The 20,658-nt window shown below is 38.5% G+C and overlaps 1 protein-coding gene across 2 annotated transcripts in view; it reads left to right on the top strand.

Moving 5' to 3' along the window:
* Window positions 1-20,658, top strand: part of LOC150079140 (vacuolar protein sorting-associated protein 11 homolog) — a 697,977-nt gene that overhangs the window by 131,177 nt on the left and 546,142 nt on the right. For both annotated transcript variants that reach the window (XM_090382204.1, XM_090382205.1), the window contains one exon: window positions 17,247-17,383. In XM_090382204.1, coding sequence (XP_090238330.1) covers window positions 17,247-17,383 — 137 coding nt within the window. The remainder of the gene's footprint in view (window positions 1-17,246; window positions 17,384-20,658) is intronic.

The following is a 20,658-nucleotide window of genomic DNA, read 5'->3' as shown; positions in this document are numbered from 1 at the left end:
TGTAGCAGAAGTTAAACTAACAGGCCTGTAATTACTCGTAGTAGTAGTAGTGGCATGTGATGCAAGAAAGCAAGTGTATGAGCTCATGGAACATCAGCCAAAAAAAAAAAAAAAAGATTTCACACATCCATTTCTTCTAAAAGTTTGTCCAGTTCCTCCTTAAATTTATTTAACCTATCAACTTCCACAATGACAGATGGAAGTTTATTCCAGCAATTAACCACCCGCTGGCTAAAGGCAAATTTCTGCACATCTGTTCTCGTGTCACCTTTCGATTTGTTTTTGTGAATTGGGGAAACCTTTGCACATTTTCAGTCCATGGGGACTTCATCTGAGTCCAAGGATGCCCTCGTAATCATGGCTATGGGCCTGCTTGTTTCCTTTGCTGCCTCCTTTAATATAACCAGATAGATCCCATCCACTCCAGGTGCTTTCCTTATGCTTAATTTCAACAATTTCTCCTCCACTTTGCTCTCAGTTATTACAAAGCGCACCATTCAAAATATCTGCAGAAATATCTTCCTGCTAAAAACATTTTTGAAAAATGGGATTTTATCTGTCCATTCTTCATACCAGTAATCCTTTATAGAAGTTTTTCATTTAGTTCCATGAAAGCCTTTAGTTCATTTATTAAAACTGAAACTCAGTCACGCAATATGGAACAATCAGAAATTACTTATTTAAAAGAGTTTCGTTGGCATAATTATTTACAAACAGCTGAAAACATTCAAGTTTGTGTTTTGGAATACTTGAATTACTCAAATGAAATATGCAGTTTGAAATAGAAAAGGGAAAATGTTTGAATGAAACATCATTTATCATGCATGGCCTCCAATTTTCCCCACCAGCATTGGTCAACAGATCATCAATTCTTCATCTTCATCACTGCTGAAAGATATCTCATCAGGATCGAAAATAGCATCATCCTCACTATCAGACAAAATTAAATCAAATTCTAAATTGTAAAGTTCTAGCAATTTCTTCATCAGAAAGGCCTTTTCAAGATATTGACGCCATGACTAAATCCATTGTTTCTGACAGAGAGAGTAAATACACAGTGAACACTAAAAATTAATAAGAAATTTCTTAACAGTTGAATGTAAACATTCAGTTAGATCATCAAAGTGTTTATGAAGTATAAATAGAAGGCAGTTCATTAATTACACTGGAAGAGTGGGAAAATAAGCTATAAAATTGGCAAAACGGAAGGGTGCATCTGATGCGACATTGGACCAGAAAAGAAGAAGAAATTTTTTTACAGTGGTGTGTGAGTGGAGACATTGGACTGCAAAGGATTAAGGTTAGTTATGAGGGCATCACTGAACTAAAAGGCTTTTCCTTGCATTGGAGAAGTGTCAATGTATCATCAATACATAGAGGTGGTTCCAAGAGTAAAATGCATTTTCCCTACCACTCACTTCAGTGGTATAGAAAATGCAGCATATATGAGGGAGCCCATTTCTTGTCATAATCACTTAATTTGCAGCCAAAATAAAGTTCATGTGCTTTGTTTAATAGATGCATTATGGACTCTGAGATTTAATTGTGTAATCAACACTCACAAGTAAAATCAATCTGGTGAAAATATTTTAAAAGCACATTCAACTACAGTTAACACCAAAAACTATTTAAAAAAAAAGCACCAGTTTATTGATATATGATGTTAATGCACACACTAATGTGATTAACCTGTCTGGGAGGTTTGCTTTCTATATATATATATATATATATATATATTCTTGCTCAGAATAATCATCTCAGAGGGCATAAATTCAAATTGAGGAAGGACGGATGTCGGATAGATGTGCGGAAATTTGCCTTTGGCCAGCGGGTGGTTGGTTGGTGGAACCGACTTCCATCACTTGTTGTTGAAGTTGATAGCCTAAACAAATTTAAGGCTCAACTGGACAGGTATTTCGAGCGAACGGAGGGGTGAAATGGGAGTGGTGAGTTTTTTTTTTGTTTTTTTTTTTGGCTGATGCTGAATAAGCTTGCTTTCTTGCATCATATGCCTCTACTAATGCTAATGCTATATCTGCCTGACATGCACAGATTAGATGGGGTAGAATAGTCTAGAATTGCTGGAAACTGACCACCGCACTAGAAAACACCTTACTTTCAAAACTTGTCAGTCAGAAGTCCAACTAATATGAACAGATAGATGAAAATCTAAGTATGTGAAAACTGAAATATAAAGTACCTTGTGAATTGGGGTGCTAGATAAAAATGGGCTGCACAGTCAGTATTAAAAGTACATTAAGTGTACTATAATTATATTGAAAAGAAATTTTTTTTCATTGTTATTCATCCAGTCTTTTTTTTAATACAGTAGAACCCAGATAAGAAGTTTTCCAAGGGACTAGAGCAGTGGTTTTCAACTTGGGTGCCGCAACAACATTCTTGGGGTGCCGTGTAATTTTGGTTTAAGTTATTTAAAGTTATTATTATTATTTTATTTTATTTTTGAAATTTATACATTTATTTCATTATAAAAAGGTGTACGATATCTATTGTACCATATCTTTTTAATTTTGTGGTGATCTATAATTGATCTTTATTTAGTACCTCTATATAACGAATAAAATTATTATATAGGTATATATTAAAAGGTCGAAAACCACTGTGTTAGGTATTTCTTTTGACCTATGAGTGCCGTGAAAATATTACTGGGACACTAAGGGCACTGAACTGAGAAAGTTTGGGAACCTCTGGACTAGAGTTTTAGAACTTCTTATGCAGGAAAAACTTCTTAGAAGGGAAAATGATCTAAGGGTATGAAATATTAACTACACAAATAAAAATGAAAAGATACACATACATAAGTTAAAGATCATTTTTAAGTACTATTTCAGAATTTATAAATATTTTACTCTTGCCTATGGGAAACTTTTTTAAACTGAGGATCTCTAATTGCTTAACATTCTGCTCTTGGTAAACTCATTACCAAGTTAGAAGAATGTTGAGCTCCTTTGGAGTTTCAACATACCTTAAAAGGTCACAATTACAATAAGACAGAACAACAATCTATTAAGTAATTCAGAACTATTCACAACCATCAGAACTTAACACTCAACGTGGTTGACACTATTCAGTTATGGATATCAATGAAAACAATTGCGATGTGTCACTTCCATTATATCAAAATGTTTATACTAAAAAGGTTTTAGGGCTGAAAGCCTTAGACTATGGAAAATTCACTAATCGAACAAGTTAGTGCCATTTTAGTTCATAGTAAACCACCGAAGTGGGTTAAATGGCATCGTTTCTGTTATACAGTATCTCATATTGTGAATGCCTTCCCAACGAGTTACCCTGATATTGAACTATCTTGAATATGCCACACTTCAACAATGGATTCTCGAATGGCCAACGCTTCGCCAATTGATTCTTGGAGGATACCACCACCACCTAGGGGTGGTGGTATCCTCCAAGAATCCAGTAGTATCCGCCAAGGCTAAGTAACATTAGTCTTTTCCTTTGGCGAAGCATTGCTTATTGGAGGTAGTGCAATATGAGAGCAACTCATTATGAAGGCATTCACAATACATGAATATCAAAAATACATAGAGGTGATTCCAAGAGTGAATTGTATTTTCACCTACGATGTCATTTCACCTACTTTTGTGGTTTACTATGAACTAAAATAATGCTTGGCACTAACTTGCTCGATTACCAAATGTTTATATTGTTTAATATTTTTTAATATTAAAAATAAATAATTTCAATAATTAAAAAATTTATTAAATGGAAAAATGTCATTATAATGATACACTATGTATTCTTTATCACAAACTTTTTATGAAGGAAAACGTTTTACCCAGGAAACTTCTTACGTGGGAAAATAATACATTACAACATATAGAAGTGAAATTGGGACTTAAAAACCTTATGCTTATGGTGAAAAATTCTTATGCGGTAATTTCTTATCCGGGTTCTACCGTATTTATTCAAACTACCTACTTTTACAACAGGGGAGAAGTTTATTCCAGAAATCAGTTACTCTCTAACTGAAAGCAAATTTTCACACATCTGTTCTGCAACTTCCCTTTGTAACTTTAAATTTATATCTCTCTGAATGAGTATGTTTTTTGAGAAAGAGTAGATGCCATCAGTATTTAGTTTTCATTATTAATATTTGGTATTTAGCATTCATATTTCCTAAAAGTATCATCTGTTTTATCTATTTGATATTGGTAGAGTATAATACCTTGAAAAATTCTTCATTCTCTTCTTTTCTTTTCTCTGATGTATAAAAACCACATATGATTGGATTGGTTTTCCTTTTTTGGTTTTTCATTTCAGTTTTCACCTCAGTGATTCTTTTTATCTTTTATTCCTTTTATTCTTTTATAATTACACTCAGTGGCCACTTTATTAGATACACTTATCTAATAGCAAGTTGGACCACTTTTTCCATGACAGTGGTCTCAGTTGCCATGGTATGGACTCAGTTAGGTATCAGAAGTGCAAGCTAAGGGTATTACAATGATGCTGGCCCATGTTGATTTAGTTGCGTCTTACAGTTTTTGCAAACTGGATGGTTATGTATTTCTACTCCAAAGAACTTGTTTTACCTCATTAGGTGCTCAACTAGATTAAGATCTGAGTGGGGAGGCCACCATGATATGCTGAATTCTCTCTCATGTTCTTAGAACCAGTTCTAATACAATTCTGGCCTTGTGATGTCATGCCATATCCTTTTTGAAGAATTCATTTGTCCAATGTGCACCATGAAAACAAATGCAATACCATTACATCGCCAGCTGCCTGCATTTTTGACACCTGCCAAGATGGGTCCAGGGACTTGCTCTATTCTGGTCATCCCATCATTGTGAAACAGTAGGAACTGGGATTCATCAGACCAGGCAATGCACTTTCCAGTGTTGGTGTTCCTGAGCCAACTGTAACTGTGTACACCTTGTTTTTTGTTGACAGGAGTGGAACCCAGTTTGGTTGGCAACTGCTATACTCCATCCACACATTCTCAAATTCCTCTTTAGTTGTCACTGTTGTACTAGATTGATGTTTAAATGATTGTGGTCTTTCTTTCCTTCATGCAGTAGTGAAACTATAAACTCTGCGCCCATTAGATTTCTGAACTGCCCCACAAGATCTTCAACAGTCAGAGCAACTCAGCATTTGGGCTCCCTGGCTTCCCAGCTCCCCAGCAGTGATAGATGTGGCAGTGCGATGGTTTCTGCTATAGCCTGTTCAAGTCTTGTGAGTGTCCATTGACCTCTTTCATCGAAAAGCTGTTTCTGATCATTGGTCAGAAACAGTTAGTAGTAGTGATGCAAGAAAGCAAGTGTATGAGCTTATGCAGCATCAGCCAAAAAAAAAAAAAAAAAAAAAATCACACCATTCCCTCCAAATGCCTGTCCAGTTCCTCCTTAAATTTATTTAACCTGTCAACTTCCACAACGACAGATGGAAGTTTGTTCCAGCAATTAACCACCCGCTGGCTAAAGGCAAATTTCCGCACATCTATTCTACATCTGTCTTTTCTTAATTTGAATTTATGCCCCCTTAGGTTCGTAATCTGAACAAGTGGAAGGATCCCATCAGAATTCAGCGTGCTCAACCCATTCAAGGCCTTATATACCTCAATCAGATCACCGCGCAGGTGCCTAGTCTCCAGCCACTGCAATTTGCAGAACTTAAGCCTCTCTTGGTAAGAGGATCCCTTCATTCCCCACACCAATCTTGTTGCCCTTCTCTGTACACGCTCAAGCAAATCTACATCCTTCGTAAAATGAGGCCTCCAGACCTGTACGCAGTACTCAAGGTGTGGCCTGACCATTGCCTTATACAGAGGGACAATCACCTCCTCCTCCCTGCTAGCAAAATTCCTATATATCATTGACAAAACCCCATGACCTGCCCTGGCAGCCTGTCTGCATTGCTCAGAAAACTTCATATCTGACTGCACAATTACTCCCAGGTCTTTTTCATTTTCTACCACCTTAAGTGTAGTACCACACAGTTGGTACGTTTCTCTGGGGTAACTTCTACCCATATGCAGTACTTTGCATTTGTCAAGGTTAAACTTCATTTGCCACTTCTTAGCCCATCTGCAAAAATTTTCTAGATCCTGTTGCAGTAGCACATTGCCATTACTGTCATTAACAACCCCGCCAACCTTTGTATCATCTGCAAACTTCAACATTAAGCCTGATATACCTTCATCAATATCATTGATAAATATACAAAACAACAGTGGACCTAACACCGAACCCTGTGGGACTCCACTAATAACATTAGTCCACGAAGAGCAGCACCCATTGATTACCACCCTCTGTCTTCTCCCACTTAACCATCCTTTTATCCATTGTAGCAACTTACCCTTAATACCATTCTGCTCCAATTTGTACAATAGTCTTCCATGCATAACAGTGTCAAACGCTTTCCTGAAATCCAAATATATGATATCAAAATTATTTTTTGCATCCAGTTCCTTTGTAACCACATCATAAGTACACGTTGGCACTAATGATATTAAGAGTAGGAGACCAGCGGAATTACTTAACAAGTACAGGTCACTGTTGAAAAAAAGCCGTGAAGTAGGGTTGAATTTGAAAGCGTCTGCAATTCTGCCCAGACACGATAGGAGAGAGTATATGACGAGAGCCTTGTCGATCAATTCGGCCCTGGAAAGATTGTGCAAGGCTCAAGGGGTAGAATTTTTTTCAACCTGGACTGTACTTGTTAACAGGAGAGATTGCTTCTACAGGGATGGGATACACTTAAATAGAAAGGGTGCAAGAATATTTGCTGATGCTATCGAGGCAGTGTTAGGTGGGTCGGAAAACTGCTAGCTTGGGGGGAGACAAAGACTAATAGATTAACAGTAGCCATTGGCAGAGGTGAAAGAGATTCTTGCACTGCTTCTATTGGAATGAGCAGAAGCCTGAAAAACAAGATGCAGGATATTTCAGAGACTGCTGGAAGTCATTGCGGTACAAGTAAACACATGGGTTGTGTTAGGGTAGCTAAGAATAGAAACAAGTGCATGTGTACTTGCATGTACACCAATGCTAGGAGTTTAGTAAATAAATTTGATGAATTTGAGGTATTGCTCAAAACATCAAAGGCAGATATTGTTGGGATATCAGAGACGTGGTGTCACACAGATATAAGGAATGCAGAACTGGAATTTGGGGAGTACAACGTCTACAGAAAGGATAGACAGGATAGGAAGGGAGGAGGGGTTATGCTATTAGTTAAGAAACACATAAAATCCAAGGAAGTGAAGCCAGTCGACATCGATGGACACGGCAGTGCCGAGTCAGTTTGGTGTGACATAAGCATAGGTAAATCAAAATTGAGAGTAGGAGTGTGCTATAGGCCTAATGACTCTGATGAGTATAATAAGATACTGTGCAGGGTAATAGAATGGGCCAGTAAATCAGAGAGTCTTATAATGGGGGATTTTAATTTCCCAGATATTGACTGGAATTTGTGGGTTGGTCACTCACACACTAGCAAGGCTTTTGTGGATTTATTGGATGATTGTTTTCTACACCAGCATGTTCGGGAGGGAACTAGAGGGAGTAATACTCTTGATCTGATTATCAGTAGTGATTCTTCATGCATTAAGAAACTGCAGATAAAGGAACCTCTAGGTAGCAGTGATCACAGTGTGCTGAAGTGGGATTTACTCAAGGAGGTAACTACCATCAGAGGTAAAGGGAAGGGTTTTTGCTTTCGTAAAGGCGACTATGATGGTCTGAGACAGTATTTAAATTCTATACGGTGGGACCAAGTGATGATGTTACCAACAGCAAATTCAAAATGGGAAGCATTCAAGGAACTAATCTTGGAAGCTACCAGGCTTTACATACCAACCAAGAAATATTGTTCAAGGTTCAGGCCTAAATGGTTGTCAGATGAACTAATGAGACATGTGGCAGAGAAGAAAAATGCATGGGATACATACAAATTAATGGGTGACATGTACGCCTATGATAGATATAAGTTGGTCTGTAATCAAGTCACAAAGGAGATTAGGCAGGCAAAGGCAGACTGAGAAATCCTTGGCAAAGGATGCAAAGAAAAACAGAAAAGAGTTCTTTACCAATTTAAACTCAAGAAGGAAAGGGATGAATCAGATTGGTCCACTGGATGTTGATGGTTCAACAGTTGAGGATCCTGCTCAGGTGGCTAACAATCTAAACGAGTATTTTGCATCTACATTCACACATGAGGAGTTATTCAGGAAGGGGAATGTCGTAGGTGAAGTAAACATTGGCAGTGAGCTAGATGATTTTCTAATAAATGAGAGGAAAGTGGAGGAGAAATTGTTGAGGATAAACATAAAAAAGGCACCCGGGGTGGATGGGACCTATCCAGTTATATTAAAGGAGGCAGCAAAGGAAGTAAGCAAACCCCTAGACATAATTATGAGAGCTTCTTTGGACTCAGGGGAGGTACCCATAGACTGGAGATGTGCAAATGTGACCCCAATTCACAAAGGAGGATCAAAGGCTGACACAAGTAATTATAGACCTGTTAGTTTAACTTCGGTTCCAGAAAAATTAATGGAGGCACTGGTTAAAGAAGCACTGCAGGATCATCTAGACAAGAATTCAGTTATAGCTCAGACACAGCATGGTTTTGTTAAGGGCAGGTCTTGTCTGACCAATTTGATTGGATACTATGATGTAGTCACAAAAGAACTGGATGCAGGGAATAACTTTGATATTATATATTTGGATCTTAGAAAGGCTTTTGATACTGTTGCGCATGGAAGACTGCTGTACAAATTGGAGCAGTGTGGCATTGGAGGCAAATTGCTGCTATGGATAAAGGGATGGTTGAGTGGCAGAAGACAGAGAGTGGTAATCAATGGACACTGCTCAACGTGGACTAATGTTATTAGTGGAGTTCCTCAGGGTTCAGTGTTGGGTCCATTGTTGTTTTCTGTATTTATAAATGATATTGATGATGGTATATCAAGCTTAATGTCCAAGTTTGCAGACGATACAAAGGTTGGCAGGGTTGTTAAGGACAGTACCGACGCTATGTGCTGCAACAGGATCTGGAAAGGTTGAGCAGATGGGCTGAGAGGTGGCAAATGAAGTTTAACATTGACAAATGTAAAGTACTACATATGGGAAACAGTAACCCCAGAATAACGTATCAACTCTGTGGTACTACGCTGACAGTGGTAGAGAATGAAAAGGACCTGGGAGTAATTGTGCAGGCAGATATGAAGTTCTCTGAGAAGTGAAGACGAGCTGCAAGAGTAGCTCATGGTGTCTTGTCAATGATATACAGGAATTTTTCTAGCAGGGATAGGGATGTGATTATTCCCTTGTATAAGGCATTGGTCAGGCCACACCTTGAGTACTGTATACAGGTCTGGAGGTCTCATTTCAAGAAGGATGTAGAGCTGCTGGAACGAGTACAGAGAAGGGCAACAAGATTAGTGAATGGAACAAAGGGTTGCTCTTACAAAGAAAGGCTTAAGTTTTGCAGATTACAGTGTCTGGAGAATAGGCATCGGCGAGGTGATCTGATAGAGGTGTATAAGGCTTTGAATGGCTTGAGCATGCTCAATGCCGATGGGATTCTTCCTCTTGCTCAGAATAATCACCTGAGAGGGCATAAATTCAAATTGAGGAAGGACGGATGTCGGTTAGATGTGCGGAAATTTGCCCTTAGCCAGCGGACAGTTGGTTTGTGGAATAGACTTCCATCACTTGTTGTTGAAGTTGATAGCCTAAACAAATTTAAGGCTCAGCTGGACAGGTATTTCGAACGAACGGAGGGGTGAAATGGGAGTAGTGGTTGTGTTTTTTTTTTTTTTTTTGGCTGATGCTGAATAAGCTTGCTTTCTTGCATCATATGCCTCTACTAATGCTAATGCTAATAATATCCTATCAAATTTGTCAGACAAGACTTTCCCTTAACAAACCCATGGTGTGTCTGAATTGTTGCTGTAGTCTTGTCTAGGTGATCCTGCAATGCATCTTTAACCAGTGACTCCATTTTTTTAGCCCAGTTAGTTTAACAGAAGTTAAACTAACTGGTCTGTAATTACTCGTGTCACCCTTCGATCCCCCCCTTTGTGAATTGGGGATACATTTGCACATCTCCAGTCTGTGGGGACCTCCCCTGAATCCAAGGATGCTCTCATAATTATGGCTATGGGTTTGCTTAGTTGCTTTGCCGCCTCCTTTAATATAACTGGATAGATCCCATCCACCCCAGGTGCTTTTCTTATGTTTAACTTCAACAATTTCTCCTCCACTTTGCTTTCAGTTATTAGAAAATCATTAAGTATCCTGCTACAGTTTGATAACCTTCTGCCATTGTCTAACCTTAATAATTCCTCATGTGTGAATGTAGATGCAAAATACTCATTCAGTTTGTTTGCTTTCTGAGCGGGATCATCAACAGTCGAACCATCAATATCAAGTGGACCAATCAGATTCATCCCCTTCCTTTTAGAGTTTATATAAGTAAAGAAATCCTTGCTGTTTTTCTTAGCATTTTTTGCTAAGGATTTCTCATAATCTGCCTTCGCCTGCCTAACCTCCTTTGTGACCTGATTACAGACTAGCTTATATCTGCCCTAGGCTTCTGAGTCGCTTGATAATTTATATGCATCCCATGCATTTTTCTTCTCTGTTACGAGTCTCATTAGTTCATTAGATAACCATTTTAGGCCTAAACCTTGAACAATATTTCTTAATAGGTATGAAACTTTTAGTAGCATCCACGATTAATTCCTTGAATGCTTCCCACTTAGAATTTACTGTTGGTAACATCGTCAGTTGATCCCACTGTACAGAATTTAAAAACTTTCTGAGACCACTGTACTCACCTTTACGGAAGCAAAAACCCTTTCCTTTACCCCTGATGGTAATTAAATCTTTAAGTAAATCCCGCATCAGTACAGTGTTATCACTGCCACCTAGTGGTTCCTTTATCTGCAAATTCTTAATACACGAATGATCACTGCTGATAATCAGATCAAGAGTATTACTTTCTCTGGTTGCCTCTGGAACATGCTGCTGCTGCAGAAAACAATCATCCAATAAATTCACAAAAGTCTGACTAGTGTGTGAGTGACCAACCCACAAGTTCCAGTCAATATCTGGGAAGTTAAAATCCCCCATTATAAGACATTCCGATTTACTAGCCCACTCTATTTCTCTGTACAATTGTTCATTGTACTCATTCGAGTCATTAGGCCTATAACACACTCCTACTCTTATTTTTGCTTTTGCAGTGCTTATGTCACACCCAACTGACTCAACAGTGCAGTGTTCATCTATATTAACTGGATGCACTTCTTTTGATTTTATGTTTTTCTTAATTAACAGCATAACACCTCCCTTTTTATCCTGTCTATCCTTTCTGTACACATTGTACTCCCCAAATTCCAGTTCAGCATTCCTTATATCTGTGTGACACCACGTCTCTGCTATCCCAACCACTTCAAATTCATCAAATTTATTTACTATACTTCTAGCATTTGTTGATGTTTCTGACCAGTAACCTAATAACATCCAGCCAATGGATTTCCATTGGCTGTATGTTATTAAGTTACTGGACCAATCTTGATACACCTTGAGACACATCCATCTGTGAAAACCCAGCAGAGTTGCAGTTGTCAAGATACTCATATCAGTGCATCTGATGCCAACTACTGTGCCATATTTAAATTCACTTAAATCTTGCTCATTCTTGTACCGAATTGCACGTATACATCATTCTAGTGTGCAAGGTAAAACCCCAGTGGTTTTATCTTGCATGTTTGAATATGTGATGCTGTTACTATAAGAGCACTCTATTTCATGAACAAGGTAAGTGCAACTAATAAATTAGCCAGTTGGTGCATTTATATACACTATTATTATTCTTGTGTATTATTTTTTGTTTCTTTGTTTATAAATTTTTTCTAATTCTTTCACTGTGTGCTACGTTTGTATAATCTTTGGAATTTTCTCTTTTTCCTCTCCATCATTGGTCATCAATGTTTCTGGCATTTCATCTATTTGATTGAGTTTGAGAAATTTGAATAAGTCCTCAGTTGTCAGATAAAATAGGGCAGTTTGTTACCAGGTAAAATAGGGAAGATCTAGTAGCATGTTTGCTGCTTTTGCCTTTAAACAGGCGCAATTTGAAATCAGATTCAATGCCAATTCAGAAGAAGAACACGTGTGAAAATATCTGTAGAAAAGCAACAGAAATTGAACAGTCACATGTTAGATAGATAGTTGAGAGAGTTTGTGGGAAAGGAAATGATTAACTTGATTTCTCTCGTTTAGAGAGAGAGAGAATTTTGGATTTCAGAGAGGGTTTTTGGAAACATGGTTGTAATATGCCATGGTATGAGAGATTTGAGATTGGTACAGAATTTATAGCTACTTGGAGAAACACATTTTTCAAGAGAGAGAGAGATAGAGTGTGTGTGCATGTGTGCACATCTAGTTTTATTAATGCAAAAAAAAACAATGTTTATGATACAAGGTGTGAGTCAAATGTTTCTCAGATGGGGCAATAAGATTAATTTAGCCTTACTGTAGTTAGTCCAAATTAATTTTATTATTTTTGTAAGAGGAGAGTTTATACTTCGATTCCAGTGCTTCTCCCATTGCTTGAAGTATTTTTGAAATTCCTGTTTAACGATGCTGTCCAAAATTTTTTTCAGTTCAACTTGGGAGTTAAAATTTAAAACAGTAAAAAAATAAGCAATCAATAACAAAGAACACGGCAATCAATAACAAAGAACACGGCACACACAAATTGCAAGTAACACGATATGCGCAAGTGAGAACGGAGTAACGAGTTACAAAGCTTTAAAAATAGGAATGAAGAGAAGATCTGAAAATTAATTTTTTTATATGAGTGAAGATTTCACGGAAGTGTAAACAAATTTCACCGTAATAACCCACAGAATTCCAGCTGTTGGTATTTTCGCAAATTCAGTAAGATCGAGTTTACTGTCCGTTTATGATAAATTTCACTAACAGAAAAGCCCAATAAACAGGTGACTGCTAATTGTTTTTATTGTTTTGACCTCCAGAATTTCGACCGAACCACGTGGTACCTTTGGAGACAATCGTAGGGTAATTGCCAATGCTTCTGTCTCCTCCCCCGATTAAACGCCATGTTGTCCCAATTAAGCGAAGTAAACCCTGGCTATTTTCTCGATTGGTTTCTGCTTTTTAAGATTTGCCCCAAATAAATGGCTGCCCCGATTAACCGGTGGCCCCGGAATCCACTGTATATGCAGTAGGATGAAAGTATTTGTAAATACAGGCCTTATTCTTTTTAATTTTAGTAAATTTTGTAGTGTATAATGTGCTGATTTAGGAAAAATCCTTGAAACATTTCAAGGTTGTTAACTAGTTTGTTTTGTTTGTATTGTGTTATATTTCATAAATATGTCAGCAACCCTGGAGATTTCTCCAGGATATTTCAATAGTAAAATAACTTTATCATATCAAGAAAGCTGGAACCCAGTGGTATTAGCAGAATACTAATGTTTATCAAAAGAGTAGAACCAGATATTGGTTACAACTACTGATGGTAGGCACAGAAGTTTTAAGTGGAGTTAAATGTGTTAATATAATGGTAGTATAAAGTAGTACTATGCATTACAATGCAAGTAGAGACTTAGTAATTAATAGAAGGAATTCATATCAATGGGTAAAATTATTTATTTTAAGTTAAAGAATCATTCCTTTTGTCTGTTCCTTCTTAATTTTTTAGCATTAGTAGTTGATGCAAGAAAGCACGCTTTATACAGCTTAAACAAAAAATGCTTCCCACCCATATCACCTGTTCTTCCTCCCTAATAGTTTGTCTAGTTCTTTCTCAAATTTATTCAAACTGTTCACTTCTACAGCCCGGTACCATTTTGGCAGTCTGGGTGCAGAGTGTTCTTATTACTTTGATCTAGCGTTATTATAGTGATCTCAGTGCCTTTCCAATAAGAGACTTCTTATTAACCTGTGCAGTGACTACTGCTGACTGGTTGGCCTCACTTCCACGCAGTTCCGGGTGGGCAACTAGGGGACGCCTGGTCGGCTAAGTAGGCCCTGATCGACGGACTGTTGTCGGTCAAAAATGACTAGTGTAGTGCGGGACTCTCTTGGAATCGAACATTGTGTTTCCATAAGCCTATATATCCATATATAACTATATATACTTTTCAAAGTACTGTTGCAAAAGTGTCTGTATTTTACTCAAAGGAACTGACTATGTCTGTTCAGCCAAGGGCCAAGCTAGGCTCAAAGACACCGGATGGTGAGACGATGGAGGTTGTTGATCCTGGTGCTTCTGGTACTGCGGACGGCAGCGTTGGAGGCTCAGGTCCAGTAACGACTCAAGTAGTGCTCGACCGTTTGCCTGAAGACCTTGTTGAGGTCTAAATGGATAGTGACTTATCTAACGATTTAACAGTTGTTGAGTCAACCCAGAGAATTGCCGTGAAACGGCTCAGACAGGACTCCTCCAATGGCAAGGAAGATCCACAGGAAAACTTCAAAGACATGAAAGTTGTGCATCAGTGACTCCACGACTACATGTTCAACGACTCGAACAAAGTCAACAGAGCGGCCATGTATGCCATTTTGGGAATGTGGGACCAGCTGGAAGCCAAGGCTATTGAAGTATATGCCGAGAACCAGTCGCTAAAGACAATGTTGAAGAAGAGTCATTCCTCTGTGAACGTCGCGCCCACGTCGTATGCTGATGTCGTGCGAAGCCCGAAGAACTCAGTTCCTAAGAAGACGGAAGTGCATGCCGTTCTGATAAAGTCTGACTCAGACACTCTAAAGATCAGTGAGACTGTGAAACATCGTTTTGCAGTCCGTGAACCTGTTCTGAAGAGCGTAAACGTTCGTCGTATGAGAACTATAAAGGACACCGGAGTTAGGCTGGAGGTGGCCAGCAAAGAGGACACCCAAAGGGTACTAAACTGTGAGATGATAAAAGCAAAAGGCTTGAAAACTGAGGTCCTCAAGAAGCCCGGTAAACGTCTCATCATCTACGACGTAGATGCCGATGTCGAGAAAGAAGATTTCCTGTCTGAGATGTACGAGCAGAACTTCAGTTCGTGCGGTGTTAGTAAAGCTCATTTCCAGAAGAGTACTTTGATTCGGTCCATGGCGAAGGTCGCGAACAAGGATACAAAGAACTGGATCATCGAGGTTCCCACAGACTTGCGAAATATCTTGATCGAGAAGGGCAGAGTGTTCTTGCACTAGTCGTCCTACAAAGTCCATGATATCTGCTTCACAGTGAAGTGTTTCAAGTGTCTTGCCTTCGGGCACGTAGCGAGGAACTGTAAATTCAAGGCTGTGTGTGATCATTGTGCTCGAGAAGGCCACTTTTTCAAGGAGTGTCCCAAGAAGGCCGAGAAGCCGACTTGTGTTAACTGTAAAAAGTGAGGTAACGTCTCTGACCGTTCTGTTCGTAGTAGAGATTGTCCCATCTACAAAAGTTATTTAGAACAGTTAAAGAATAAGGTTTTGACTATGGCGCATTTAGGGCTAGAGCCTCAAGCTGCGAACAAATTTAGACTATGTATAAAGTGCTTTAGCATCATAATACACATCTTCGGTGAAGAAGGGCCAAATAGTCCTGAAACGGTGCCGTCTGGGTGGTGGTACCTATCTGAGAATAAGTAACATTAGTCTTCTCCTTAGGTGAAGCGTTACTTATTCGAAGTAGTGCAATATCATGGCAACTCGTTGTGAAGGTATTCACAATATGAGATATAACCTAAAACGATGCCGCCTTAAAAATTTTCTGTTTATTCAGAAATGGCTGTGTATTATGATGCTAAAGCACTTTATACATAGAATAAGGTTGTTTATGGATAGTACACCCATAACAGCTTTTACTGAAGGGTTCAGCATAATACAGATCAACGGTCAGAGATCGTATCTGGTGGCTCTACAGTTGGCCGAACGCTCCAAGAAAGAAAAATGTGACTGTATCCTTTTGCAAGAGCCGTACACGGCGAATGATAAGGTTCGCAGATATCCCCTAGATTATAAGGTTGTTCAGTCTGGTCAGGGTTGTCAGGCCGCGATAGTCGTCTACAACAGAGATCTGGTGGTTACCCAGTTGCAGAAGTTGTGCTCCACGCACAGTGTTTGTGCGCAGATTATTGGCTCATTTGGCAGAGTGTACTTGGTTAGTATTTATGCCCAGTATTGGGAAGAACCACAGGTCTATCTGCGGTACATAGAATTGTGTGCTGTGTTAGCAGGAAAGAAAATTCTCATAGGCATAGATTCCAAGTCAGTAAGCTGGGGTAGTATAAATTCCGACTATAGAGGACTACTCTTTGAAGATTGTATACTGGCAAATAGACTCGAGATCCTAAACGTCCCTAATCAACCTTGTACCTTTTCTACACTGCAAGGCGAGTCTAACATCGATATAACGCTATGCACTGGTAATTTAGTCAATGAAATCATGGAGTGGTCTGTGGAGACCGATTGGTTGACTAGTGATCACCAGGTCTTACGATATGAGATCCGTCCGTTTGAACACAGAACTGTCAATAGTGACATGGATAGATTTGTGGTGAGTACTGCTAACTGGAGGAGGTTTAAGTCAGTCTTAACCGATGTAACTGCCGATGAAGCCTGGAGACAACGTTGGAGTCGTAGCCTGGAAGCCCAAAGAGTTTCCTTAATTACCGAGCTTCTTTAGAAGGCTTGTATTGCTTCTATGAGGAGAGGAAGGAATAGAACGACGTCTGTTCCCTGGTGGTGTGGGGAGTTAAACAGACTTAGGCGCCTTGTCAACCAGACTCGCAGAAAGTTTCAGCGAGCCAGACGGTCAGTCTACCGGAACCTGGACGACTACTAGGAGCGATATGCTATGGCAAGGAGAAATTATACCAAGGCGATTCGCGACTGCAAGCGGAAGGCTTGGCAGGACTTTGTCTCTGTCAGAGGCAACTCGAATCCTTGGGGACTGCTGTACCGGTGCGCATATTTTAACTTCTGTTTTTAAACCCCAACTTACTTACTCCTAATTAAAATTAAAATTATCATCCACCCTACTCAAACATCAATTGCAGATTATAAAAAAAAAGGTGAGTACCATAATAAATTAAGCTATGCTATCATATTAAGTTAAAATTCATACGTAATGTAGTTTGAGTTTTATTTTCTCAATTAGTTAATGAGGCACTATGTAATAACAGTGTTATTACAGAGCACCTCATAAAGCATATATATGTTGATATAAAATACCCTTTGTATTTTTAGGCTGTATATTTTTATCATCATGATGGCCGAGGACCATGTTTTGCCTTTGAAGGAGAGAAATTAATTCTTTATTGGTTTAGAAATTATCTTGTTATTGTTGGAAAAGATAGCAGTTCAGCTCTACATTCTAAAGGGGTGTAAGTATTAAAATTAGAAATTATTAAATAAATGGTTAATTTAATTTTTGGTTCCCTGGACTCCTGGATTAGCAAAGACTAATTGCATTTGCCATTTTGAAGCATCAAGTTTTAAAAAAAAAAACAATATATATAAATAAAAGTGTACAAGATGGGACAAAACTCCTGCCCTACAGGATTGGGTTACTTCAAGGATATATATTTAAATATAAATATGTATTCCCGAGGCGAGTATTTAAATCATCCAAGAACATTGGAACAGGTGCAGAACAATGCTAATAGTTTATGCAAAAAAAAAAAAACTATGTATATTACAAACATTATTGCAAATGTGGTCAACAGTTGATATATTCACATTTGATTGCTTTGTGAAGAAGAGGGAAGTGGAGTCCCTTTTGAAAATTTATTAATCACACATTGTCCATATTCACCAATGTGGCAAAAAAAAATAATTTAAAAAAATAATTAAACGTGCAAAAAACTTCAATCTTTTTTCAATCCAATTCAATCTTTTACATCAGTCTATGGAACAGAACTTTAGACCATCCTGTACATGCATGTGCATGCACATATGTCCTATGATTAATATTTGGACACCTCTTCGTTAAGAATTGGTCATGTCCTACCTAAGCTTCACATGGCAGACACAATTATAAATATGCTTGTAGGTCTTTGAAGAGACAGTACAATTGTGAATGCTAGATGCCATGGTCGATAGAATTAATAGACTTCCAGCATAGGATAATAATAGGGTGCCACATAAGCAATTTCTCTCTACATGATGTTTCAATGGCACAGATCCTTAGGTTGACGATTGGTAATGTGATGTGCAAATAGAAGTGGTCTGGTGCTGAAACTACCTGGAAAATCTTGATGGAATGTGACAGGAGACTACTACAAACCTTTTGGAACGTAACAGGAGACTACTACAAAGAGTTGTCCATTCATAATGCAGACCGATATTGTTGCAGTACACAAAAGCCCTCAGTATGACAATTGGGACATGTGTCAGCACCAGTACAGTGTGCATGATGATGAATGATATGGATTATCACATTTGTGCAGCCATTCATTAGCCACTGTATAACTTAGATACCTAGATGGTGTAAGGCCTGCTATTATTGGACCATAGACCAATGGAAAGTCACAGTACATGGTCTACCAGTCTGACAGTGCTGCCTGTGTGTGGCAGATTCCTAAAGAAATCGACTTTGTCCCGACAGTGAAGTTTGACAGAGGAAACGTGGATTGGTGGAGGCTGTTTTTCATGGTTTGGCCTGGGACCATTGGTTGTTTTGGAGAACACAATGAATGTTGAGGGCTGTCTAGCCATCGTAAACAATAATGTGTTACCTATATTGTGGCAGCATTTTTTGGGAAGACCTATACCTGTATCAGCAGAACATCGTTCTGTGGCATACTGCTTACATTGTGATAGATTCGTTAACTGACACTAGCATTGAAAAGTTAAATTAACCGACCCAGAGCCCTGACCTGAATCATACAGAGAACCTCTGGGATAAATTGGATCATCAGTTGTGTGTGAGAAGAGACTGCTCAAAACACAGAGTTGAACTGGTCGTCACTTTGTGAAGGCTGAATGGCAAAAAAAAATCAGAAAATATTTACAAAAAACTGGTAGAGAGTCTTCTGCAGAGGCTAGAGCTGTCATAAAGGCTAAAGGTTTCAGCACACATTACTAGTTTTTTTGTAAATAAAAGCTATTTGTAGGTATGTAGTTGGCTGAAAATTGTGGTAGGGCAGTGTGTGTGTACATGTATTTATCATTATAGCATATGCATCCTCTGTCTACATATTTCAACCATGTATTTTTCTAAAATTATCTCTAAATTGAGTAAATTCTCCACAAAGTCAAATGGTAGTTGGTTTCATTAGCAATTTATGTTTAAAATAAAAATTTTCTGCAGCAAGCCTATGATTATAATTGAATGAAAACATTTTACAGATTCTATACTAGCATGCCAAACATCTGAATCTGGGAAAGCTTTCGTCACACCCAGGCTGCTTTTGATAAGAAGCATCGCCCCCATCATCCCTTCTATCTGCCCAATCCTTCCTAAATACATTGTGCATACCATACTGAAACTCATCATTCCCTATTTCCAGGTGGCACCATGTTTCCATGGTAAGCCCTATTATGTCAGCGTTACTTGTCCTAATCAGCACTTTGAATTCATTCATTTTATTGATGACACTTCTGACATTACTGTATAGACAGTTAAGACTTAGTGTCCATGTATAGTTAACTACCCTGGCACACACCTTGAAGTTATTTAAGCTTGCTTCCCTGGAATTGGATACCTGCTCATTTGAAACGTTTCTGTCCTCAGAACATCTTGCTAATATGATCTGTCGTGGCAACAAACAAGAGCTCTTGAGGTATGTGCGCGATTTTACCTTGACCAATATTATCAGATAAACACGTATCTACATTACCCTTGTCCCCCTAAACTAGCAGTGTCCCTGTTTAAGGTATCCTCAATTATACTGGTAAAAATTCTTGCGCCACCTTTGTTTAAATGTATCCTGTCTCTACAAAACAGACTCCTTCTAACTACAAGTGCAAGCCAAGATGATAAAAATTTCCCCCCCAGAAGCCTTGCAGAGTCCTTTAAGTCTTGAGTTAATCCAAAAGGCTTTTAGCATATAATATCTCCTATTGTGTTTGGGCAGAATTGCAGACACACAGACATTTTGATCTAACTCGTGGCATTTCTTCAGCATGGTCCTATATTTGTCTAACAAATCATCAAATCATGTGTGCTTAATTAGTCTCCACATGAATGATAATATTCTCTTTAACTCCCCCTTAAAACTTTACAGTCTGTTGGTGACATCATTAATTATTGCTCCTAGCAGACATACCCTAGTTCTAGTCCACCTGTCCTTATTACAAAAAATATTTCCTATTTCCATGACAATCCTTTTGAACCAGAGCAGTTTGCAACAGAGCACTATTTCCTGAAACTGGAGAATATCAGATGGATCCAAACAGCCTCTCAGTTAATATTCCTCACCAGTTGTTTAGGTTTGATGCTTGAAAATAAAATTCACAGTTGATGGATATAGTATGGCTTTTGGAAAAATCAGTCCATGTTACCAATTATGGCCACAGCCAAATCTAATGTGTGAAATGCTTTCATCTGAAATGAACATCTTATCCAGACATATGGCAATGTCCAGACATGCTATATGGCAATGTCCAGACATGGTATGTCTGGACATTGCCATATAGCAAAGGTCAGCTACTGATA

This window comes from Mastigoproctus giganteus, chromosome 10 (assembly GCF_048544385.1).
Source record: "Mastigoproctus giganteus isolate SK-2022 chromosome 10, ASM4854438v1, whole genome shotgun sequence".
NCBI lineage: Eukaryota > Metazoa > Arthropoda > Arachnida > Uropygi > Thelyphonidae > Mastigoproctus > Mastigoproctus giganteus.
This window is presented reverse-complemented; position numbering and strand designations above follow the sequence as displayed.